The sequence below is a fragment of the Streptopelia decaocto genome (assembly GCF_964273445.1).
Source record: "Streptopelia decaocto genome assembly, chromosome: 6".
NCBI classification, from domain to species: Eukaryota; Metazoa; Chordata; class Aves; order Columbiformes; family Columbidae; genus Streptopelia; species Streptopelia decaocto.
Genome location: NC_138660.1, coordinates 1383289 through 1409811, shown reverse-complemented (window position 1 = coordinate 1409811; position 26523 = coordinate 1383289). Strand labels below are relative to the sequence as shown.

Here is a 26523-nt window from a genome sequence, read left to right as displayed (position 1 = left end):
TCCATTTGGCAAAATATTTATTTATAATAAATCCGTTCAAAAGCAGTTGGTCACAAAGAATTCATTTTGCATTTTTAGGCTGTAACAATGCTTTGGGTAGAAGTAAAATAAACTGCCTCCTTGTACACAGTGTACAAAAAAAAGAGACATTGAAATGACAGTCAACAATAAAACAGGGAAAGAGGAAGAATGGGTAAGACACAGGCAAAAGCAAGAGGAATAGAGGAATCTGTCTGCGCACCGGCAACGCTGCCATGATTATTTACCCGTACAAATCCTCAGCCTCACTTCCTTCTCATCCCCAGCAAAGCTCTTAACCGCAGGGCTCTGCTCCCGGAGAGGAATCTGATGCGATGTAGCAGCTCCAGTCACTCTTTCACAGTACTGCATGTCAACACTGGGAATGGTTTCTGATATGATTTCGACTGCACACAGTACTTCAATAGAAAAAGAGTTAATTACTCCCACTCCGTCGTTCCTGGCGGCTTTGATGTCAGGTCGTACATCACCCGGGAAATGCCAGGAATCTTCTTGATCTCCGCCACCATTTTTAACACAACCTATTGCGGAGGAAAAATACAAAATCGTCAGAAGAAAGCATGTAAAACAGACCTGAGAAAAGCTTAACAGAGGAGAATTGTGTTCACACTAATTGTGTTACACACAGGGGAGAAAGAGCCTGTAGCTATTAGCATATGACCACCAACTAAGAAATAAAATCAGCTTCGAGAAAACCTCTGGTTTCAGGATATCTGCAGTTACACGTGCTGATGTTTGGCCCTGATAATAAACCAGATAATAAACCTGATAATAAACTCCTCAGCTTCCAAACTGAAAGTTGAGGGGCAACATTGGCTGTTGTGTTGCCGTCAATTGTTGGCAGAGTCTTCTCAGGCCGTGATCTCCAGCTGAACCGCTGAACAGGACACCAGCTCGCACTGGGACCCCTTTTGAAACAGAAAGGCAGCTCTAACAACAAACCCAACCCCACACCAAAAAAAACCCAAAAATGGCATCCAAAGGAGTTTCCACTGAGAGTTTTTCTCCAGAGTTCACACCCAATTCACATTTGCAAAATATTCTAGATGAGAATTTGCTGATCCTTAGAAGTTCAGCTTCACCCTGCCCCGCTTCACACCAAGGCCACCGACACTGCTCTACAGTGCAAGCATTAATTAATCAATGCATTGCCCCCCGTGGAAAAACACAGAAGATTTTAAATCAAATCTGATTATTTTCTCATAAATCCAGGTATTTTCCATCTCTTCTATTGCGTTACCACTTTATTACTCAGCCTTAAAATGACCGTTTTACATTTTGAAGAACATGGGGGGTTTTGTTTGGTTGTGGCTTTTCTGGTGTTCGTTTTGTTTTGAACACAAACTTGAACCCTCATTCTGTATAATGGAACAGTTCATATTGTAACTTAGCCTTGAATAATTTCTTTTTAAATGGACGGGCTGCCTTAAAGTGGCAAACTTCAGTTACATACAATTACTAATCAGTGCCTATATGCTTTGAAAGTATGTGTGTAAAAAAGCCCATCCTGCTCCTCATCCCCAGCGCATTCCCAGAGAGACCAAGGACTTGAACCTGGACACAAAGTCTCCCCAAAAAATACGCCTGGACTTGACTCCTAAATCCTTTCAGAAACCAGCACATTGAGATGTCGAACAGCAGGTTTCAGTAAAATCAGAAGTGGGGATCAAGGGCCATTTTTTAAAGTCAGGACATTTCCAATTACTAACGCAAAAGCTTAATTTCAAAATCCCAGGAAGAGCTGGGCTGTTCGTTCTTTGTTAATTGATGGCGCTTTGGCTCAGTTCTGTTGGAAAGCCTGCAGGTTTCTCGTACCCATCTGCCAGCTTCTCAGTTTGTGAGGTTTTTTCCCCAAACACCATCACATTCTTCCTAACGAATACTACGAAAAAGCCAAAAAAAATGGCCATAAAATCCAAGTCAGGACAAGGAACCAAGAGAGCGGGAAGAAAGTCAAAATGAGGCATCGGCAATTTGATAATCGGTCATGTTGAAAAGAAACCTGAAAATGCACATTACCTCTTCTGGAACCTCATTACCAGGAGTTGCTGCAATACCAGTCATAAAATCGCTTGTGATAAAAGTTCGAATGACCACGGATCTTTGACAGGAAGGTTGTTTCTGGAGGGGGTCCCGATCGAAATGCAACGGTGTCAGTATTATTGGCATCTGGCTAATTTTTCCGGCATAACCTTCAGAAAACAGTAGCGCAAAGTGCGTTAATTCGGTTTGAAGACACAAACGTGATAGAAGTTTCACAGAATTTCCCACACGTACTTTGAACTATATATTATTATACATTATTATTACACTTAGATCTTCCGGGATCTTTTCCCTACTGCTATCACACCTCAGAAGATCACACTGGTTATACAATTATGTAATTGGCGGTGTGTATAACAACTCAAATTGCCCCTTGAAACACCCTTGCAGGCATGCAGAACAAAACCAGATGATCTCCATTAGCCCTGTAATTCCCTGCGAATGCAAGTTAAAAATCTGCCTTCCTTCCCACATAACATAACATAACCATGAGGTTTTATCTATTCCCATATCAAGCCAAATAAAGCTGTTCACCAGTATCTCTGTGTCTTCAACATATTTAAGAGGAAGCTTCTCAGCATCCCTGTTGCTGGTGGTTGATTGGTAACTCCAGACAATCATTTTTTTAATTATTATTATTATTTTTAAATGTGTTCTTCTGAATGCCAACACAGAGTCCCTAATTTTGTGGTTTAAATGATCCAAACGTGTGGTATTTGGGTGCGTAGCAGGCTGCGCTGCCACAGGATCTCACCTGCCTGCACATGGAGCCTTTTCCACTAACTAATTCCCATCTTATTTTTGGGAGCGATTCATTCACACAAAGCCACATGTCACCAAAAGTTAGCGAGACACATCTACAGCTTTACAAGTGTAACTGACAGTGTTATCCTCAGCATTTTGAGGCTGATTTTGTACAAATTCTGTTATGGCAACCTTGCAAACAGAACATGCGTTTTCCAAGAGAGATATCCTTTCACTTCATTTAAACACAGGCAAGTCTGACAAACTGCTTCCCACGTGTATCATATCACACCTTCAAATGTAATTAATTTTAAAATATAAAATAAGAAAATAGGCTGAACCTCAGAACTACTATATTCCCAGACTCTGCCCATGCACCAAATCATCCGGTGGTTTGAAGAACCACGGTCTGCTGGCCCGACGTGGCTGGGTTTACAAATACAGCTTTCACCACAGGTCATGAGCATCACCACCATTAGAAACGTACTATCCGGGCTCCCTTCTCTCCACCGTGATTTAGAAACTACGTCACGTTTCTTCACTTCAGGTAAACGCTGATGATGGAGATCATCGGCACAGAGAAGGATTCACCAGCAAAGAGAAGGATTCCATGGACTTTCAGCTGGTTAACTGTTCTTTTTGGAGCAGTTTGTGAAACTCATGGGATGAGGCAAAGCACCTACCAGACTCCCTGAGAATGTTGTGAGCCTCAAAGTCAGCTTGCCGTAAAGTGCTGAGGACGCCCGTGGTCAGGAACGTGGGGGTGACGTCCGTGGGAGGCTCCTTGACCGGGGGCCCAAACACGTACACGACTCTGGAAAACAAACACTTATTCAAGAGCATAATCCTTTGGGAAAAACAGAAGTACTAACTCAGTGCTACCACAAAAAGCTGTTTTTTCAATTTTACTTCGATGCCAGTAAAAATTAAGATTATTCTGAGAAAGCTGCTTAATAAGTGCTTGCAATTTCTATCTTCGCTCTTAATAGGAAACCACCAAAAAATAACATTAAATAGTAAATAGTAAACCCTATTGTTAATGAATGGCTGTGTTTTCATCACAGGGCACTAACATAGCGATTTAAAAATCTACATAACTAGAGCTGTAATAAACTATCTTCTGCATTCAAACCAGTCATATCAGCTTTATATTGTTTCAATCTCATTCCTTGTGTTTTATATGTTGCAGAACAAAAAGCGAAGCATAATATCGCCTGATGGGCCTCACACACAGACTTACAACATGTTCACACAAGTTATTTGAGTTTGTAGATACAAACCAAGAACACTTGTCTACAATCCAAAGCAGAAGAATGCACGAGCTTTCCACTCTGTATTTCTGTTTGTAACACAAGCTCTGCGGGCACAGCTGGGCAGAACACCAGCTATTTCAGTGCATCCCTACGCACAGCAACGAGATGCTGCACACAGACCCCGAGCTGTGGGCAGGATTAAACCCACCAGAGCTTAAGAAGAGAGCAACGCTGTAAATCCAGCACATACTTGGAAATTGCACACGCAATCCTGATTTTATACCTTCTTTTGTTCCCTCTCATTTAGTTTGAAGAAGTATCTTGCAATTCAAGATCTCGCCTTTAAGAATAATACCTCTTGCAGTAGGTGTCACTTGTGTGACAAAATGCGGTTTTGCTATAAGCAATTATAAGCAGTTTCGTCAAAGTCTGCAGCCAGGCAAGGATGATATGCATTCTCCAGAACTGATTTAATATCTAAGCAGCTTCAGCTGCTAGAAAAGCTATTCAATCAAGTAGCTCAAAAATGCATATTCACAAAGAGCTCAATTAAGATTAAAGTGCCCATCTTTGGAGCTTTCCTGTGCGCTGTTAGAAGCGACAGTTCCATGTAAATTCCCTTTTCGGCACAAAGCAAAAAAAGCCCACAAGACATCACAACTCACCCACAGGCCTGGAGACTTTCAAAAAAGATTTTGCATAAGTTACACTGGATATCATCTAATCAAGTGCTTAAAAATAAAACTGAGGAGATAGGCTATCAATTCTTTTTCAAGCTAGTAATTCCAGAAACAACCTGCTTTGATTTATTGTGTAATTGCAACCTCTGTATGATGCATATAAAACCATTCTAGCGTAGAATAAACAAGAGAATGCTTGTGTATGCTAAATGTCCATACATGAAGCAGATCATCAGAAATAAACACAACTGCAAACACTGACCTGTTTATGTTGTGGCACATGCGTGGAATGAGCCTGGCGAGAAACATAAGAGACTCCCAGTGTGGAGCATCTTTACTAGAGATGCCACAGACATAGCTATAGGAACGACAGTCACCCTGTAATTAAAGAAATAATAATTGAACACGGTTTGCTGCCAAAATAGTTCACAATACCTTCCCGTTCATCCCGTAGGCTACAGGACCATACTTTGTGCCAACATTTATCAGACCCTGAGCTGGTGAAGTCAGTACATGGAGAGATAGCAAGTGAATGATAAAATACAGACTAAGATAGACCTCTTGTGAGCTAACAAGAGCATATTAAAAGGAAAATTTTCAGAATGGAAAGATTCAGATAAGGTGACCTGAGCACAGGGGCTGATTGTGTATTGGCATTTTGACTGTGCCATCTGAAGAGAGCCTGTAGAAATCTGCTGATGACACTGCTATTAAAAACAGTACGAAAAGCTGACTGCACGGAGTTTCAGAAGAGACCCACAAGATCACACAGCTGATAATACAAGGTGTAATTCAATACTGATAAAACAAAGACAGGTAGTTTACAGCCACGACTACTCAGTAATGAAATCTCCCAAGTTAGTGCACACAATCCTGTGAGAACGCCAGCTCGGCGTTTGGTGATCGCTTTGTCACGGTGCAGATTCGAGTGTTCCCGTCCCCTGACCCGCCTGCTCTGGCTCCTTTCCTGACCAGGATAAGGACACAGCACCATTCCAAAAAGTGCAGGAAAGGGCAACAAGCATGCTCCAGTATAAAAAGCAGAGGGTTTTTTTGACCAACTCAGTCCAGGACTTCTCAGCCATAAAGGGGGCAGGAGGAATACAGCAGAGGTCTACGAGATTCTGAAGTCATGAAGAAACTGCCCATATGTGACCAGAATTATTCAGCGTCAATGATATCCTCAAACACCACACCTGCCATTCGCTCCAGTGCCTATTCAGATGTCTTGACACCTTTGCACCAACAATAATGTAGCTCTCCCAGTCACCTGAAGGTTACGTTCTCAAGTCAAGCCCTTTATTTTCAATCGTAAAGCAGCGTTTTGCACTCCAGTGCAGCTGCCGCGCTGTGGGAAGCGGCTTTCAGAACAGCCCTGGAATGAGCCCATTTACCTGCACTCCCACAGTTTTGATGGGTAACAAGAAGGCATTCAGTGAATGTAGGCTGGTGATCTGCATCAGCTTCTCCTGGTCTTCTTCACTTGTACACGCTTTGACCCTTTGGAGCAAAGTATGTGGCTGGGCAACGATGCAGAAAAATACATTTTAATTAAATAAAGCCCCCAAGCATGCAAACACAACTTATAAATAATTATTTTATTGGCATTTTAAGTAGCTGATTGCTTAAATTTAGTCCGCATTTACCCCTTGGAACTATTTAAAAAAAAAAAACCTCTTTAATTTAATAACTAAATTTAGCAAAGGCAGTTTTATTGGATTGGACTGCACACAGTTTAAGCTGAACCTCTTTTCCTATGCTCATCCTCTCTTTCATAAAGCTATACTTGTCTTTTTTGTGAGCTTATAGTAATCATGAAGGTCATAACGGTTAAGAGACTGAGAACTAAAACATCATCAATTAAAATGTGATGTTTTTGTTCAGGACATGTGGCAAGCACTAGTTCCTCACTCCTGTGCTTTCATTTAGACATTCAGGGATTGTCAGGAAATGCAAATTGAGGAGGTTACAATTATCTCAGGGAGGGGAAAATCTCCAGAAATCCCCATCTGTACAAAGTTTAACTAAAACAAAACTTATTTACTACATGAAACTTGCATTTTCCAGAAATTGCTTAAATATTTGCCTCAGTTATAGTGCAAAAAAATTCTCCTGCGCTATACTCAATGGTTTCAAGTGAGTTGCACTGGAACGCGTTACTCCTTAAAGAGCACAAGCAAGGAGTTTGAAACTAGTAGCTTAAACCTCATTGCAGACCACCACAGAATGATCATACTACTCTTTTAGGCATATTAGGACTTCGCAATGTTGTTACCTTCTTAACACTTGCAGAAAAATCTGCAACTATTTTCAAAATGTTGTTTGTCTCGGGGAAGTCTTTGCACACATAAGGCTCTTCAGCACATATCACTCTGATTGCCAGACCAGGACCTGCAACGCGAAGGCAAGAAAACATTATACTACATAACAAAAAAGCCAATTTTAATCTAAAATATGTGACAACATCTGGAACAGGAGGTCAATCATTGATTAGACTTTGCCATTGTATCTATGCTTTAATTGTCTTAACACCTTACAAGACCAAAAAAAAACAAACCACAAACAAATATTGTTCTGGATTAAACTGCTTGGCACATTTAAGTGTTATTTATCTACACCTTAAAGCGGATGGTTGTGTAAAGCAGCAGTTAGTGGTGATGAAGTGCGGTGGGTAGCAAAGCAAAGCCAACAGGAGCCTCCTCCTCCCCTTTGCTGGGCAGCTGGGATGAAAGAGCCACTTATAGCGCACACTTGAGTCTCCGCTGGTTTTACAGACCCCCGAAGGCTCTTTGACCTTCAGCCACTCAACACAAAGTGTGTGTAATTCGCTGGAAACGTCTGCAGCTGGTTCCTTGCGTTTCACGTGGTGCGGGTGCATTAGCACAGCAGCCTCCGCGCTCTGCCAGCCGCTCCCGCCCACCCTGCAGCACAGCTTTAAATGCATGGACACAAAAATACCCCTCCTGAAAGCATGTGGACTTCGCTCTATTATATACTTTGATTCCATGGAGAATATCAGCAGAAAACATCATTTTCAAAACAGCAAACACCCCTTAGAAAGGCAGGTAGATACAGACTGTTATTTCAAGTAAGATACATTTGACAGCTCTGGCAGCATTCAGCTGCACTTTACTGATACTTCTTGCTTTGGCTTATACAACTAAAAAGAAACAAATACAACTAAAAGCAAACTCCATTATAAAACTTTTCCTTTAATCCACTACACATAAAGCTGCTCTCAAATGCTCTTTTCCTGAAAAAAAGATTCTGCTTAAGAAAAAACATTAATAAATCCAACCATTTTTTATTCCTCTGTTTAGATGTAAGTTTTACGCTCCAACATAACATTATTATGCAGGTGAAGCATGTTCTAAACCCCACCAACGTGACCGACAGCCCCTCAGGACGCAGCACAGAGCACAGGTCCTACCTGGGAAGGGATGCCGCGAAACCAGCTCTTCGGGGAGACCGAGTTCTCTTCCGAGCACCCGCACTTCATCTTTGTGAAAGTCTTTCAGTGGTTCTATTACTTTACCCTTAACAAAAGAAAAAAGCAATTTACTCTCCAGCTTACGTATTCAAACAAAAAGCCTCGAATGTTTAGGCTATGGCAGTCAGGCTGGCTGGCTTTGCTCCCATCAGCTGCCACCTCCCGCATGAACGCTGAAAAGAAAAGGAGATGTGAAGGTGGGTTTGTAAAATGGTTTCAGGACAGAGGATACGGCAAGAAAGTGCAAGTTTGAACCAGAAGCATCAATGGCTCAATCAGTGTAAATACAGCTCTAAGGTCAAGCTGGCTCTGCCTCCACCAATTCAGACCTTTCCTGTCTTCGCTACATGTTCTAAAAGCACTGAAAATACTTTGCACAGTGATGAACATCACAAGTGTGGATCACAAACAGTCCCTTGTCTCTGCTGCAGTTGCGCACTTACTAATAACTGAGCACCTTTCAACAGGGTTATGTGATATCTTGTGTTGGTTCATTCTCAAGAGTATTTTATAGTAGTCAGAGAACTTTGCGTTCTGATGTCAGAAAAGGCAAGTCTCCTACATCTGCTTCATACGACAGCACTTCTCTGCACTGCAAAAGGATCTGAAAAGCTTTTCTGGACTTCGGACCAAACAGACCAATCTGGGCTACAATCAAAGGGCCAGGACGGGGGCTGCTTATCTTCACACCGTTCAACCGCCTGTGTACACATCACCTCGAAGCTCTGGTCATCACCCATAGATGTCCACACTGGGCCGTTTCATTAAGATTTGGCAGTTGTTAAATTGACAACTGGCAAACAGACCGTGTGCCACCAGTTACTGCTGGCAGAGAGCCCAGCACCTTAACCAGGCACCTAGAAACGTGATGCCGAAGCTGCGCAAGAACAGAAAGAACTCATCCCTGTAGTTACCCGGAGGAACTATCCCTGGATTTCAACCCACTTCAATGTATTATTCTCTCTCAAGAGAGAGGATAATACTGCGTTTGCAGTGCTGGATGCTACAAGAGGTTCAAGAGGAGAATTTTGGCCCTCTCTCTGATTATCTTTTCACTAAAGCCCCACCACTGCTCTTGCCTGAATCCACAATATGCCAGATCTGGACCATCAATACCTACAGGTTACTCATCGACTAGTGTTCAGAACAGGACACAGCAGAAGGAATAAGTGACCCGTTACACCAGGAGTTCCACCTGAACCAGAATAAAGTTGTCTGAGAAGTCTGAAACTACTCTCCTGCTAAAGGTGTTTGGTTTTGCTCTGCTTCCTTACTACAACACGGGTTTGGTTTGAGGGGAAGGAGTAAAACAGTGAGCAACGTCATTCACACCGAATAAATCCATGTTCAATCTGTCGTCATCTTCCTCAGTATTCAGTGCTGACAATACTCAAATGATTTTGACAACTTTGAGACTGTAGCAACTAGAAAGAAGTGTAATAAATTGCAACATATTCCAACAGAATTTCAATGGCCTCATAAGAATGGGCCCCATCAACACAAGACAGTTATAGCAGCAAAACATCAAAGTTGTTCATTTTTGATACGCAGGTTCACGTCTGAGAACCAGAAGGATACACCAGCATCCTTGTGTTCCTTTACCTCTTCTCTTAACTTTCGAATCAGCTCTGTGTCATTATGATGAGTTTTGATGACTTCAGCTTTGCCGCTTGCAACAAGGGAAGCGCTTTCGATGAGATCAGGTCTGAGCGTGCCCTGAGCAAGAAAAACCTCTTCGGGTTTCAGATTCATCTCTCCGATAACTTCATTGGCAATCTAGAAGATGAAGAGAAAGGAGAAAAATGTACCAATCTACTTTTTGGTTGTCAAAAGTCTAAAGGAAGATAATGGATTGCTCAACAAATGCTTCTGAGCTGCAGAAGCACAAACAACCAGGAAAAGTATTTATGACAGCAGCCCGCTGCTGAAATAGTCCTGTAAACCCGTATTTTGTTGAACAGCACATGGAAAGAGCATCTTCAGACGACAGGAACATCACTGCTCACTAAACGTTCTGCTCTCCCTGTGTCACCAGCACCGGGAGCTGCCAGATGGAAAACGGCTCATCTGCAGCAAAGCAACGGAAACGCGTCCAAATTCGGGCTACCCATCCATTTGGTGAAAAAACATTACACGGAAAGTTGGCCATTTGTTGCTGTTGCATAAACAATATTGTATATCCAAACACGATGGTGGATCTATTACAATGCTTGTGAACAGCGTTGTAACCGCTGATTGTCAAAAAAGTTTAGGCTCAGGGTAACACACAAATGACTTATTTAGGGCATCCACAACTTACAAGATCTGGGTGCACAGCGCTTCAGAAGGGAACAGTCCAACCTAGAAGTTTTATCTAGAAATCATATAATTAAAAAACCAAACCAAGACAAAACAAAAACACACAACCAACAAATAATTACTAACATTACCTTAACAAATTTTAATTATAAATATTACCTTAACAAAGGTGTCACCAATAATTTTTCTTTTTTCTTCCGGACTTGTGGTCATGTTTAAGGTCTTGCTGATTCTTTTTCGTGGAGTTCTGTCCTCATCCGAGATGGGCAGAGTTGTTGTACCATTGTAGAACGAATGAGCTGCGTTCACCACTGCAGGAAATCACAGGAATTCGTTACCAAAGTCAGGAAAGATTTTAATGCAAATTTGAAAAAATATGATTTTCACTCTATTGCTTTTTAAAGAAAAATCTTTCGAGTCCTTTAACTATCAGCTGCATTAAATAGGTCTGTTCAATACCTCAAGAATTAATGTAGCAAAAGCACTCTATTTCTCTTATTAGCCCTACTCTAGAGGGTAAGGTCAGCTCTTGCTTCTCCTCTTAGATTAGAATTTACTTGATTTATTTAAGTAGTTTACAGGACAGTATTTCCCCAAGGCCTTTCTGCAACTGAAATTAAATGATGTGCTATTTACTCACGGTACTTTATGCCTCTTAATTTAGAGGGAGGCTCTTTGACAGCTTTTACCAGCACTGAACTGCACAACCTACAGAAGGAGCATTTGCAAAGGGATTCCCTCCATTTGTTCCTCTGTCAGAGCACAGGTTTATCGGTCTGCAGGCTGCAAGACAGATTTTCCACTAAAAAAACCCCCAAAAAGTACAAATATTTTTAAAAAATAAAGATACATGTAGAACGGAGCTCAGACTTTGCTGCACCAGGATACTGCAGCCCAACCTGCATGCGACTTCAAAAAGTAATTTTGGCTGTAAGAGCATTCCATCACCCAAATGAGCTCACAGTTTAGAAAGAAAGAGAATAAGGACAAGAACTCAAGTCCCAGTGGAGGACTGGCAACCAGGCTGCTGCAGAAACCGCAACCAAACGCGCAGGATGATTCGCCCACCAGCAAAGCGACTGAGGCACATCCCGCTGCTGCGCTGTGCCCTCAGAAACAGGAGACACGGGTCAGTTCATTATCTGCACCGATCAAATAAGTTGGGCTTAATATTTTAGGTTTGAAATGTCGTGAATAGGCCCGGGTTGTTTCAAATTAGCAACCGTGCTTTGGTGTGTAAGGCCTGAGAACTGCGAAGATCAAATCAATGAAACAAAACACTACATGTGCATTTTAGGAGACTGGCCAAGTCACTAGTGGTGGCGGGCATTTCTAACAAAACTACGGTACCTTTAACTTGAATCCCAAGCTTTTTGAGCGCCTCCTCCACCGACTGACTCTCTCTTTTGCGCATGAATCCATTATCTATGTGTACAGCTATGACCTGGTCTCGGTTTAAAGCTCGGTTCAGCAGAGCCGTGCACACTGTCGAGTCCACGCCACCACTGAGTAAAACCTAAGAATGAGGAGAAAAAAGGTAAAAAAACCAAACACACACATTTGGTCGGCTGTCTACAGGGAAAGCTTTAACAAACAATTCGGATACAACCATGAGAATCTGCTGACTTACAGTCAATGATTCAGAAGAAAAGTCAATGTAAGTTGAGCAAACTTTACAAATTCTGTTTTAATGTATCACCCAAATCATGACTGTTTTGCATTTTTCAAACTAATGTGAGTAACTCTTCAGTGTCGGTGCTTCTGTCAGGCTTTCGCAAATAATCTCTGGGCTTTAATGGAAGCCTTACTTACCAGGGTATATATATACATATATATACTTACCAGGACTTTTGAGGAGCCCACTTTCTCCTTGATGTCCTGAATGCACTGGAGTTCTCTGTTCTCCACGGTGAAGGTCCCGCTGCAGCCCGCAATATCGTACAGGAAGTTCTTCAGGATCATCCTGCCGTTGACGGTGAGGCTGACCTCAGGGTGGAACTGTGCTCCATACAGCTTCTTAGACTCATTTGCAATGCCTTCGTTGGGGCAAAGAAACGAGTGTGACAAAAAACAAGAAACGGGAAATACCCAAGAAAGCCAAGCATATGCTTTTGGGGCGATTTATTCTGCCACATTTTGGCACAAATCACCGGGATTCTGGTTAAGATTAAGACCAAGGGTACTGTTACATATCCAGAACACGCAATCCCTCAGAAACCAAGGAAAACACTCCGACATCCTAAGAAAACCATTGTGAAAATAGGAAATAAATCACATTATTATTTTTCCTCACCACGATACCTCATACAACCCTCCGACCAAGCCACGTTGACACAGTTGTACCCACACTAAAAGGGTTGGGGTTTGGTGCTCTTTTTTAAATGAAAGATTTAAAATAAAGCAGGTGAATGCTTTGGAGATGTCAGGAAGCGGCTCATCAACTCAGCAATTTCAGGTCTCCCATCTTCAAGGAAAGCGACCCAAAGAGGCTCTTTCCCTTCAATAATTTGAGTAGCTTTCAAACCCCACATTTCCAAGGTCCTGCATTCTTCTCTGACAATCCATGTGTCTGAAATGCTGCTTTCAGTACCGACATTATTTTTGCTCAGTTGAACATTCATGCAACAATATTCAATACGATAACAAGTTAATCACGCTTCAGGAATTAAAGAGTGTTTGACTTGTACTATTACAGTGCAAAACCCAACCAGTGCTTACGCTGCACACTACGGCACGTCTTCCTCTCCCCTGACCTAACAGCACACAAGGTTTTATTTGAAACAGAAACAACACGTGCATACTGTGAAATAACTAATTGTAACAATAAAGTTTTCCTTAAATGACCAGTATCAAACCAGGACCATTCATTTCCATGTCTATTTCTGTTTCCAGGACAGCACAACACACAAGTAAACATGTACCAGAAACCGTTAAAAACAATTCACTTCTTTGGCAATTAAATAATAGACAGTCTGTTCCCATTTGGGTCTAACCACTGTCTGCCATATAGCTTCCTTTAATGAACACTATCAAAAGGCAATTTCAGTATCAAATCAATACCTGCTATAATGTTCCCAGACTGCGCAACCACTTTGAATCCATCGGCTACTTTATCCACGCTGTCCCCGTGGGTGAGCAGCACAAGCTCTTCCTTCTGAAGGCCCCTACGCACAGAATAAAAAATAGAATCAATCAGAAAAAGAACCAAGACCTAACCACCTGTGTTTCCAAGAGAAGCCCTTAGGGATCCCATTAAAGCACATCTTGATTGACCAGGCTCATTTGACATACACGCAGGATTTTCTTCCCAAAAAGAGTCACCTCCAGCTCCTAGATGCCTCCACTCCACTGGAAGCTGCCTAAGTTCTTGTACAATACATCCTTCATGCAAAAGGCGATTTATCTTGATTCAGAAGGGTTTGGGTTTTGTGTTTGTTGGTTTGTTTTGTTTGTTGTTTTGTTTTTTGTTGGTTGTGTTGTCTGGGGGTTTTTGGTAAATATTGACAGATCCCCTCTCTGACAGCAGCGTCACCCTCAGTCAATAGGATAGTGGAGTCCTGCTTTTTATTTCAATAAAATGACGTTTTCTTGCTCAAACCTAAGTGTTTTCAGGACAGTTTGGGGACCTCAGACTTCAGGCACGGTATAAAGCTCGGCAATAGCCCCACAGGGGAAAGTTAATAAAATCGGGACAGCGAGTATGAGTAAACTAGTTGAACTATTACAAGGAACTCAAGAGGCATTGACAAACTATCACGGTTTTATAAAACATCACAAAGTGATTTTAAAGGAAGGTAGAAAGCAAATGCTCTCAGATTTCCTATTAACTTTGGAAGCGGGGCTGGGCGCAGCCAGTACAAGAGGAACACAGGGCACAGCGGGGGGAGAAGGGCTCAACACCGAGCTCCTCGTGCTGCGGAACATTCCATGGCGCCTCAGTGAGGACGTTCTGCTTCGAAACAAAGGGTTTACACAATATCCCGAGCAAATATATCTGCATTTCTAGAGTCAATTCAGAAGTTACGCCTAGGTATGTGTTGCAGGTTTTATTAGAAATTAGCATGGGTGCAATTTCACTATTTTCTTTATAATAAGCCACCAATTTCCAGACTGGTATTTCCAATCTTGTTCTGATAATTTGAATGCCTACGTACCTGAACAGTGAACACGTGTTATCCAGAGTAATGCTGAACACCCCGTCTTCTCTGACACTCTTCTTGTGCACCGTACCTCCAAACACCTTATTCATCATCTGTCAAGGCAAAAACATCACATGAGCAAGCGCCGCAAAATCTAGTGCCACTTTACACCTCAATCTGCCTGTGGCTGACAGCAGCTCTAGCCCTCTAGTACCTACCAACACAGCTTTTCCTGATTATACTCAATATATAACTTTGCAAAAGGGTAAGAATTCTCCTCAGAATTAATGATTGTTCTGTAGTGTGCTTGCTCCCTTTTGCCAGCCTTGTCAGTATATCTGGGGCTGCAGCTGCACACAATGAGCAGCAGAAACCCAGAGCAGTAGACAAGAAGTAGAGATTTGCAAAATAATGCACATTTAATAGCATACATTGATTTAGTGTACAGCGACTTGCACTTATGAACGGCCACTCTACAAGGCAGCTGAGTACCCGAGGCTGGTTATCACAGAAACAGTTAAGCTGCTGAGCAAAAATCTGATTCATCTACCCTCCAGCTAAAGGCCATCAGATAGGCTTAAACTTCGCAAGATCTGGCTCCTCAGCTCTGGAGAACCAGTCAAAAACTTGAGTCTATCCTCTTACTGTTATTTTTGCGACTCTTCATAATCCTTGCTGTATCAGAGCAGTGAAATTCTCAACCAGTGTCTTTTCTAAAACCTCGCCTTGCCCTTTGGAGTTTGATATCTGCACTTTGCATTTCAGAAGTCTCAAAATAAAGATTTTTGTCTTCCTTACAAATGTAACTGGTGACTTTAAAAAGTATTATTAGAGTCTCACTTTCCAACTACTTTCATTCTCAGAGATTTAAACCTTCCTTTTAGACACAGTTTGATGTTATACTCATTGTACCTGACTGATTTCAACCCTTTATAATGAAGCAGTAGTGTGTTAAAACACACACTTGGTTAGTTGCCATGAAGTCAGCCTTAAGGAACTCCCCTGCTTGAGGCTAGCTCATGTGCTTTCCAATCCGCTTGGCATTTGAAGGCATATTTTAATATAACGCACATTTCCCTTCAGAACAGGGAGTGCCAACATTGTTTCCATAATTCCCAGCCCTTGTAAAGGAGTTTTCCAGCCATTATTCAGCGCCTCTGAAGGCCTAGGAAATCACTACCCCTGGAAAACCAAACAAGATGCACGGCAGCATCTAATCCATCCCTTGTCTCCTTGGAAGGTTGTTTTTCCCCAGCTGGGACAGCAGATCCCGCGGGTCACCAGCCAGCCCCGAGCCACATCGTGTTCTGGGGGCACGAGGGTTTAAACGCTCTTAACAACTATGCTACAAACATTCCACACTTGAAAACCAAAACTATTTCACTTATTTACACGAGGGACACGTTTTGCACCAGCAGCTAGGCAGAATCAGTGACTGCCGTGTTATATTGACTGTGACCAAAAAAGCAGCGTGAACTCAGTTCACAGCACTTAACCATTTATGTTATTGAGGCAGCTGAGCCAAGAGAAGACGACACAGTATGCTCAGTTTACCAATTAGCACTTTAAAAGTATCTTTTGCACACGTGGCATGCTGCTTATATTTGAAAAGCAGGTCCTTTAGCAGCGCATCTTCAGTTGGGCTCAGAAACGAGGCCCGGAAGGCGGCTGCAGACACACTTATCTGTGGCCAGCACCTGCATGCCGTAGCAGATCCCCAGAACCGGCTTTCCTATTGTGAAGATCGCTGGGTCGAACCACGGGGCATCTTCTGCGTACACAGAGTTTGGTCCTCCAGATATAATGATAGCTCTGCAGACAAAAGATAAAGAAAACACTAACTCGAATATAGCGTTTACTTTAACATCTATTTGCTCTAAACATCGACATTGTCTTATGATACTCTTAGAACTCTGTATATTCTAAGATATATTTTAATACAGATATCCTAACATATAGCTTAAATTTGCTACACTACAGCTGTCAAAACCAGCAGTTTACCAGATCAGTTTAAACAAACACAAGCCATCTTAAAAAGTGACTGCATTTTAAACTCCTCATAGCCAAGTGTCAGCTATGAGAGAAGTAAGATGGCTGGGATCAAATGCAGAGTATTGGCATTAAGAGATATATACATATATACTCTGTGATGTCTGTGCCACCTGGAGGGGAGCTGTGTTCAAAAACCAGACTCTCCAATTTCTAGAGCTGCTGAAAAAATGTCCCTTAATCCACCCGATTCCAAAGTGTGATGGCATTACCAACAGGTTGTGAATTACAAGTCCAATAGGTGCAAGCATTGATGGTTTGGAGTCAATACTTGACACTGTAACAGAAAATCAAGTCTTTCCAAAGGGGAGGAGAGACCTTTGCACACCAGGATGATTTGCAGGAGCGTGACCTGCAGAAGCAGCAGCTGCTGGGCAACGTGTTCTGGCCTCGGCCAGGACTGACCACCAGACCTTGGACTCACGGACTGTGTATTTCACAGAGAACATCAAACCTCTCCAGTGCGAGAAATGCAAAACTGGACGGGAGAGAAATTGCACACGCAACTTGTAGCATTATTTAGAGTGTTTGTCATGCAAGTAGTGACAAAATAGCATTTTTCCATTTTTAAGCAGTGCACTTGGAATATCTGCACCACGGGCAGAAATCATCATGTAGTAATAAGCCCATGAACAACTGGTCCTCGCCGTCCATGTACAGGCACTTCTGTTCAAGTCAGAGACACAATAAGTTTCCTAAACACAGATTCTGCTAGAAAGAGCCTTCAAATTCTTAATGCCTGGTGGTACTACTGCTTCTAATAACTCCACCTGCAGAGGCATTTGCTTAAGTGCCATATGTGCAGAACACTATTTAATATTAATTAAAGGAAATATGGCCCCACCTACAAACTGAACATTCTTATGAGAGGTCAAAATAGTTATACACTTTTTCAAAAATTAGAGTCTTAAAATCTGCTTTTTTTTTGCATACCAATTAAAATCCCACAGAACACAGAAAGGTTATTCAATCTGCCAAAGTGTTAAGAAAAAACAGTTGTAAATTGAGGGAGAGAGAGAAATCAGCATCTTCTCAACTGTCTGGGAGAAATTAAAACTAGCATGGTATGTAGATTTTGAAAGCTTTATTGCAACACCTTGTAATTTCTTACATACCTTCCTGCGCTGGTATGACTGTATCTCGTTCTGGTTTACCTTAAACCGCTTCCAAAACAGCCTGACCTAGCTCTGGAAAGGCTATTTGCAATGGACTACAGGGTAAAAAACAGGCACTGAGCCCCAGCTTGGGACTGGCGCCAGAGCTCGGACTAACACCAGCAGAGCCCGAGCCCAGGACCGGGAGGACTCCGTGGAAACTGCTGACTCTTATGTCACATTCAGATGAAACTTGGCACTGGACATTTGTTCTGTCGCTGGGAAAAATCGAGGAGTTGGCTCTTTAAATACAACATCTAAATACAATTCAGGAAAATGTTCAGTCTCACTGCCTGTCTTGAACTTCAGCAGAGACCAAAGCGAAGCTCCTCAGCTCACTCAAGTCCACCTTCGACACCACGAAACCTGCTTATTCCCATGACATGTGGAATATAGTAATACATCCAAATCTTGTGGTAGAGCCACAAGCTCATTTTTACAGCGGTCACTGAATCAAAGCGCCCAATGGCTGGTGTCAGTATTTGTCGAGTTCTCCTGAATGCAAATGATTGACCGATGTTGTGGACACAAAGTTTATTGACCAACCTGGGTAACTGATAACCCGAAACCACAACCTTAACCTCCAGAAGTGACTTTTTGAATGAAAAGGTTCTGCCACGTTTTAGAGAGCAATTACTTGGAATGGCAAGTCCAACGGGTCTAACCATGAGACTTTGAAGAACCTTCAACTGTGAAAAGAAAGGGGGAAAAGGTCTTTCCATCACAAACCCGCACCAAAACAGCACAGGTCTGAGATAAACCAGCATTAGTACCATGACCCACACCTCAAGTCCTACACACAGGAGATGCAGGAATTCTTTTTAAACCAGTAATCAGGTATGTCCATCTTCTAAAGACTCGATTGTTGGAGAATGATAAACAAGATCTGGCAAGAAAATGTGTTTTTCAGAACATTTCTGAGTGAGAAATTCTTCACACAACAGCTACTGATACATCAAACAGATCCTGGGGTTTCTGTTCTCGGTGTTTTCAGCAGAGATCAACAAGTACCTGTTTGACTTACTAAAATATACTGTTTACCAGTTGATTGGAAAAAGACAACTCTGCAGTAAAGCACCACTGTCTGGTCTGTGGCCAGGCACAGCCAACAAGCAGACGTGCAGTGTATTTCTGGATTCGTACCCGACTGACACGTAGGGTCTCTAATGATTTCTAGTTTTCAAGTTCTAATGTTTTCTTGATTAATAGCTACCCTGGTTTAACAGGTAAAACAGCAAGGGCATCAACATTTTTGCAGGTACATATTTTCATATTTTTTGCAGACACATGTTCAGAATGCAACCTCCTAAATCATACTGACAAATAGAAAGGATTGAACTGACATTAGGGCGTTATGAAGCAAACACACAAAAATTATATTGCTGCACAAGTTTCCCCAGCAAAACTCAGGAGTTTCTGTGGATTCGCTAAGGATGCAATGACAACAGAATCCCAGAGTGTCAGGGGTTGAAGGGCCCTGGAAAGCTCATCCAGTGCAATCCCCCCATGGAGCAGGAACACCCAGATGAGGTTACACAGGAAGGTGTCCAGGGGGTTGGAATGTCTGCAGAGAAGGAGACTCCACAACCCCCTGGGCAGCCTGGGCCAGGCTCTGCCACCCTCACCATGAAGAAGTTTCTTCTCAAATCTAAGTGGAACCTTTTGTGTTCCAGTTTGCACCCATTGCCCCTTGTCCTATCACTAGTTGTCACCCAGAAGAGCCTGGCTCCATCCTCCTGACACTCCCCTTTCCATATTGATCCCCAGGAATGAGTCCCCCCTCAGTGTCCTCTTGTCCAGCTCCAGAGCCCCAGCTCCCTCAGCCTTTCCTCACACGGGAGATGCTCCACTCCCTCCATCACCTTTGTTGCCCTGCGCTGGACTCTCTCCAGCAGCTCCTTGTCCTTCCTGAACTGAGGGGCCCAGAACTGGACACAATACTCCAGATGCAACATTCCATCATTACAACGAGAGCTTTTGCACATTAAAAAAATAGGCAATTTCCAGCACTGTCAACCCCACAGCCGCTGTTAGAAAGGAGAGACCAGCAGAAGCCGCGGGCAGAGGCGCCGCGGCGGGACCTACCGAAAGCCCTGCTCTCGGATGGCGAAGGCCGGCGTCTCCAGCGGGAAGATCTCGGACTGGACGAAGAGCTCGCGCACGCGGCGGTCGATGACTTTGCCGTACTGCGCCCCGGCGTCCAGGATCACCACGGCTCCCTCGTAGTGGTGCTGCCCATCCTTGAGCTCTCCTCCGGCGTTCTCCGCCTGCAAACACCACCCACGGCAGCGCTTCGTGTGACACCGGGCAGGGCTCTAAGGCACATCTCTTAAACAACTAGCAGCTGCAAAGCTTGCCTACGTGTGTTAATTTACAATTAAAATAAAGGCTAGCAGAGAAACTTCTAAATTAAAAAATCCTCAAGTTTATAAAGAGCAGCAGATGCATTAGCAAGATGAAGGGACTGCACATTAACACAGCACATCCCTCCCAAGCAGCCACACAAACGTGACATCCCCAAAACCAAACAGGGTACAAACTGAGGAAGAAAAATGCTACTAAGGTAATGAAGGCAGAGTGTTCCATAAATAGGAAGTCGTATGCCCTGTTCACCACTACAGCCACCCCAGCTTTTCCATTTTACAGTTCCATATGAGACCCAGCACACCCTGTGCTAATTAAAAGCATGTGCCCTTTGCTCCTGCAAAACAGGACGGTGCAAAGGCAGAAGAAAAATGTTTTTCCCATCATGTTGCCTCATACACTAAGCTTGCACTTACCATTACCTCCTGGACAGAATAAAAAGGGGAAATTGAGAACAAATGCCTCTGCTAAAATGATTTTTCAAAAAAACCCTTGATTGTTGAATACAACATTCAAGCAGATTGCACATCAGAACAAAGCAATGGTTCTCTCTGATCCCATTGCATTTGAATTGGTTGGCCAACTTCAGCTAAATCCAAAATAGATTTCTGGAAAAGGCAAGGACAGATTTCTTATTTTTAAGAAAGAAGCTGTGAAAAGAGGCAGCTATTCCATGGCAGTGTCCTTATCGGAGGATCTTCAAGGAAGAACATGCACTCAGCCACACTGCAAGACACACAGAAATTGATGCAGAAAAAATTCTGCTGCTTAAACAAATGTCTTACTTTGGGAGTGTTTTTCCCTTAACTTAAAGCTTACACTATTTCCTTGCCAATGGGATTTGATGGAGGAAACACTACGAAGGGTTTTACTTCGGCAAACTGCCTCAAAACACGTCTTGAAGCTCAGGACCGTTTCAACGCTGGCGGGTTAGCGCTGTGTGCATGTTGGTACCCGGGCTCGCAGGAGGTCCCGCCGCCGCTGCCCAGGCTGGGAAAGCAGCCACGGGATTTCCACGGGGGTCAGATCATCATCCCCACATCAACCACGGGTCGTTCTGGAGGAGAACGGCAGGAGAACTGCTCCTCCCCAACCAACACACAGCAAAGGAGCCTTGGAGCTTTCTACCTCAGATCACCACCTTCAAACCAGTCAAGGAAGGTCAAGAGCGCTGGAAACGTCCAAAGTTTACACGAGCTAGAAAAGGTTTTATCTGAATTAAAGGATGCAAGCAGAAAAAATAGCGCTAAATCCAGGTTAGAATCAGTTACTTAATTTAATTTCTTCAGCCGGTAGCTGAGCACGCTCTTAATGATGTTTCAGTCTTGGGTTACACAACAAAATGCACACGTGTTGGAGAGCGGCCTCCAGCAGCAAACGCCCCTTCGAACCCCAGTCAGATGGAGAGAGGCCACCGGAACTGTCCTCCCTTCCAGAGGAAAGGAGAGAATCAGTTTAGGAGTAATTCTGGGCATTTTCACCTAGTGGTTTCTAAATTAGCAGCTCTTGCGAGAAAGACCAACGTCCTTACTCTTTACAGATCTCATCCTGTGGCAAGCACTACTCCTTCCAGCGCTGCTTTTTTATTAGAATCCTTACATTATTCCAAAGCACGTGTGCTGTAGCTTATACCATGAAGGGCCAGAACTCTGCAGCCCTCTTGGCTTCGTGGCTGAAGTTCCACCTGCAAGAGCACAGGTAGGACACGAGTGGAACCCTCCAGAGCCCCGGGCACACGGACGGGTCCCGCCTGCCAGACATCGGACCCTAACGCCAAGTAATAAGCAAGTAGTGCAAGTCTGTCAGGGCAGCTTTTACATTTTACAGCAAAAAAATACTAAAAACAAGATATTGTTGCCATCAGTTCAGCTGGAGGGGTTGAACAGATGACCTCAGGGACATGGGGTAGTGACGGGGTTGGGGTAACTCAATTATCCTAAGGCTCTTTTCCAACTTAAATGATTCTGTGATTCTATGAGAATAAAAGAGCTCCAAGTTACAACAGCAATTGTTTGAGAAACCTTGCCTAAGGCAGCACAAGTAGGTCTGTATCTCAAACGAGCCTGCACCTTGCCTAGTTCCCAACAAAAGCAGGACAGTGACACCAACCTCTTTGTCACACGGATGAAGGGGACGAGGCTCCGACCCTGGCACCAGCACCTGGCCAAGCCCTTCACCCATCCATCCCTGCCCAGCACAGCATCATCCTGCACAGCGACCGCAGGAACTCACAGATCAGCACTACGATTACTTGGTAATGGTTTATGTGGCCCTGCAAGATGGCTGTTTAAGTCTTCAAGTAATTGCTCATTGCCCGAGTTTCACTGGGAGTCCATTAATACCCTCCCAAAATCTCAAAAGCCAGTGTCTAATCATAGCTCAGACGGTTTTCCCTCAGATGATGCTAATGGCATCTGGGCTAAAATCCAGTAAAAGCACCACATCCATCAAGCAACACAGATCTCTTTATGGGGAGATGCAAGACGAGCAAGGCAACACGCACCTCACCGGAGGAAAGAAAACAACCAGACATTCAATTGGTGGCCTAATAACTCGCTGCTCCCTTAGACGTGGGCTTAAACTACAGACTGAAATCATTTTCTCCCAGTACTACACAGGGCGCTGTTGGTTTCCGGGGCCGGTGTCCTCACAGCACGTCCCCTGCGCACACCCCAGCAAAGCCCCATCCGGGAGGCAACTGGCGACTCACCACACCGACCGTGCCACAGGAGGGTTCGTGCTTTGCTTTTGAGCTCAAGCACAACTCTAAGCAGGTCCAGCTCTGAAGAGAGCCCAACAGAAACACTGCTGTAACCACACGGGAAGAAAGAAGGAGAAAGGCAGTAAGTCAGTACAGGATCTGGCTTTATTTACCTAAAGGCACAGTTCCAAGGCTAGAGATTCTGAACGCGAATTTAACAAGGGAAACTTCATTTAATACAATCAAAAAAGGAAGAGATGCTGTTAATGTGCAGCCAGCACGGCAGTTTAGCTCATGTGTTTGTATATCGTAGGTGTGCCAGGAGAAAGATGAAGAGGATCCCAGGCAGCCCAGCCCTGCAGGGACGGGGTTTGTGGAGCCAGCACCCCTTCCTAGCCCCGATTCTCCACTTTCTAATAAAAGCTCTTTTTCCCCTCAGTGGGGTATAACTAGACTTGTCCATTTTCACAAAAATCTGGAGAACTTGCTCTTTTTGAGAACTTCTGTCGAAGCTGGTTTGACAGCCGTCCAAGGCGGTTCAGGCGATGGGACAGAGCAGAGGCAACACTGTGATGTCCCAAGAGTGGGACTAAAACCAGAATGGAACTTGTGTACCCCAAGAGAAAAATGGGGGAAAAAGCCTAAGTTCAGCTAATTTAAATCACAAGTCACCCTGTGAACCACATCATACATGAAGGATTCCTACTGTTCTCCACAACTGATGAAACAAAGCAATTACGCTATGAAAACGCTTTATTTCCAGACCGCCATTTGCCCACTGATTCACAGTAGGAATCCTTCACGTATGATGTGGTTTTCAGGGTGACCCGTGATTTAAATGAGCTGAACCAGGGTCGGCCTCGAGCCAGCGTTTCAGCTCTACCGCTTGGTACCGCTGGAAGTAAAAAAGCTTCCAGGTATTTTTGTGACCAAAAAAAATGTATGAGTTCTATAATGAGCTGTGGTAGGAGATCTGCCACCAGTCTTGCATTGCCGGCTTAGGACACCGCATGCCTTATCCCTCCATACCTACCTAGCGCTTTAAACTAAGCTTACAGGTTCCTAACAGCCCACTTGTGCAGAGCCAGGGAATTTTTCAGCATTTCACACACCCACACACTCACAGGATTTTCATTAACGTAATTTATAAGGCACATTAACATACAGAGCAGCCAGATCCTGGGGTACCCAGAAGCACCTGGCAGAGCCCAGTCTGCAGCAGCAGCCCCTCTGTCCCAGTGCTCAGCCCTGAGCTCTCACCCACACTCACAACTTAGGACAAGCCTAAACCAGGAGCCTTGATCTGGCACTTTCAAGCCAGCACAGGTTTTACAAGAGTTTAATTGTTTCCCTGTGGTATTAAAATTAAGCAGGTATAAGAACGCTTACTCATATTTTATTTCCAAGTCTAACAGGAGAGTAACTCCTTCAAACTCTGGCAATCCCTGAGATTGATACAAGATTCTGCCCAACCCGTTAATAACGCAGACAAATTTTGATAAGCCGCACGTGGATTTCCAATGGCTGCTGGGACCCGGCCCCCCACGGAAGCCACTCTCATTACCCATTTCCTGCGAGGCTGTGTCGTAGAGGAGAGGACGAGCCTCCCAGGGCACAGCTGGCGCTGGGCGCCACAGAGGACCAGCCTCCCAGGGCACAGCTGGCGCTGGGTGCCACAGAGGACCAGCTTCATACAGCACAGCTGGCGCTGGGTGCCACAGAGAACCAGCTTCATACAGCACAGCTGGCGCTGGGTGCCACAGAGGACCAGCCTCCCAGGGCACAGCTGGCGCTGGGTGCCACAGAGGACCAGCTTCATACAGCACAGCTGGCGCTGGGTGCCACAGAGAACCAGCTTCATACAGCACAGCTGGCGCTGGGTGCCACAGAGGACCAGCCTCCCAGGGCACAGCTGGTGCTGGGTGCCACAGAGGACCAGCTTCATACGGCACAGCTGGCGCTGGGTGCCACAGAGGACCAGCCTCACATGGCACAGCTGGCGCTGGGTGCCACAGAGGACCAGCTTCATACGGCACAGCTGGCGCTGGGTGCCACAGAGGACCAGCTTCATACGGCACAGCTGGCGCTGGGTGCCACAGAGGACCAGCTTCATACGGCACAGCTGGCGCTGGGTGCCACAGAGGACCAGCTTCATACGGCACAGCTGGCGCTGGGTGCCACAGAGGACCAGCTTCATACGGCACAGCTGGCGCTGGGTGCCACAGAGGACCAGCTTCATACGGCACAGCTGGCGCTGGGTGCCACAGAGGACCAGCTTCATACGGCACAGCTGGCGCTGGGTGCCACAGAGGACCAGCTTCATACGGCACAGCTGGCGCTGGGTGCCACAGAGGACCAGCCTCACATGGCACAGCTGGCGCTGGGTGCCACCACCATAAGAAAAGGAGCCCAAGAGCAGCCCCGGCCAGGAAAGGAGGTTGTGTCTATGGCCAGGGAAAAGCATGTCAGAAAACTTAACCAGCGACCAACTGAGCATTTAAAAAAAAACCCCTCAGAGTCACGTTTTCTTGCAAACTAGATTAAAAGTCTAGGACAAGGCTTTTATCTTACTACAGAAGCAGCATGAGACAACTTACAGGGTTTTGGTTCAGAAGTTGCATTATCAAGAAAAAACATCAATTTCATGAAGGCACAAGAGTAATTTTGTCCCCCCGGCATGCAAGGGCGACACCCCCACACATCATCTTTGTCACTTTCGCTGCAAAGCAGACACGGGGGACGCTGGGGGAGCAGCGGGATCCCGGGGGTCACCGGGAGGACGGCAGAGCAGCCCCTGCACAGCAAACCTGCAGCAATTAAACGAACCAACTTCTCTCTCGAGTTGGCTGAAGGAGTTACGGCTCCTGTTTGGATGTAAAGCCCAAGCCAGCACCTGGGCAGCTGCTGGGACCCCCGTTCAGCCTCACCCCGGCAACACCGACCAGAGCCGGCCCAGGCGGGCTCGGCCACACCACGGGCCAACGTTTAAAAAAAGAAAAAGAAACACCAAAACCCAGATTGTTAAATGAATTAATTTTCTCAGCGCTACCGCTGTTGAGCGCGGGCAGAGCGGCGGGGGGGCAGGGGCCGTGGGCAGCGGACAGGCGGACACCGGGACAGGCGGACACCGGCCCCCGCGGCCGCCCGGCCCCGCTCCCGCGCCCGGCCCGCTCCGCGCCGCAGGGCCGCCCGCAGCCCCGGGAGGCGGCCGCGGGGAAAGGCCGGGCCCGCCGCGCCATGTGCCCGCCGGCCGAGGCGGCCAGGCCGGGCCGGGCCCGGCAGCGGCGGCACAAAGCGCCCGGCAGGCCCGGGCGGGAGGGAAGCGCGGGCACTGACCTTGGCGTCTCCGTTGCACAGCGCCATGGGGGCTGCCGGGCCGCGGCGCCCGCTCCGAGCGGCGGGAAGCGGCCCCGAGGCGGGGAGCGGGAAGAAAGGGCCGCGCAGAGCGGCGGCCGCGATGAGCTAATGCCGCCCGGCTGCGCCTCCGCCGCGGGAGGAGGAGCCGGCCCGGCCCGGCCCCGCTCCGGCGGAAGGGGCGGAGCGCGGGGCCGGAGCGCGGGGTTTGGGGG

General features: G+C 45.2%; 1 protein-coding gene across 2 annotated transcripts; it reads right to left on the bottom strand.

Annotated features, from left to right (window-relative positions):
* Window positions 1-26487, bottom strand: GMPS (guanine monophosphate synthase). Of its 2 annotated transcripts, none has more exons than XM_082056943.1 (16): window positions 26291-26487; window positions 19975-20156; window positions 16384-16498; window positions 14702-14799; window positions 13608-13711; window positions 12390-12583; window positions 11898-12063; window positions 10707-10858; window positions 9852-10025; window positions 8190-8295; window positions 7035-7150; window positions 6154-6279; window positions 5022-5137; window positions 3510-3640; window positions 2059-2231; window positions 1-560 (listed from the first exon to the last, which is right to left on the bottom strand). In XM_082056943.1, exons 1-16 carry the CDS (start codon window positions 26315-26317, stop codon window positions 459-461), a joined length of 2082 nt encoding a protein of 693 aa, XP_081913069.1. In that variant the 5' UTR covers window positions 26318-26487; the 3' UTR covers window positions 1-458. The 2 variants fall into 2 exon arrangements, with proteins under 2 accessions (XP_081913069.1, XP_081913070.1); XM_082056944.1 differs by lacking the exon at window positions 26291-26487 and adding an exon at window positions 20670-20820.
* Window positions 26488-26523: the final 36 nt, after the last annotated feature.

Excerpts from the sequence above, each read along its gene's own strand:
- GMPS (XM_082056943.1), bottom strand. The coding sequence starts at position 26,317 with ATGGCGCTGTGCAACGGAGACGCCAAG. Across the intron at positions 13,712-14,701 it reads AACACGTGTTCACTGTTCAG|GGGCCTTCAGAAGGAAGAGC; the intron begins GTACGTAGGCAT and ends TTCTGTGCGTAG. Across the intron at positions 7,151-8,189 it reads TTCGCGGCATCCCTTCCCAG|GTCCTGGTCTGGCAATCAGA; the intron begins GTAGGACCTGTG and ends TTCGCGTTGCAG.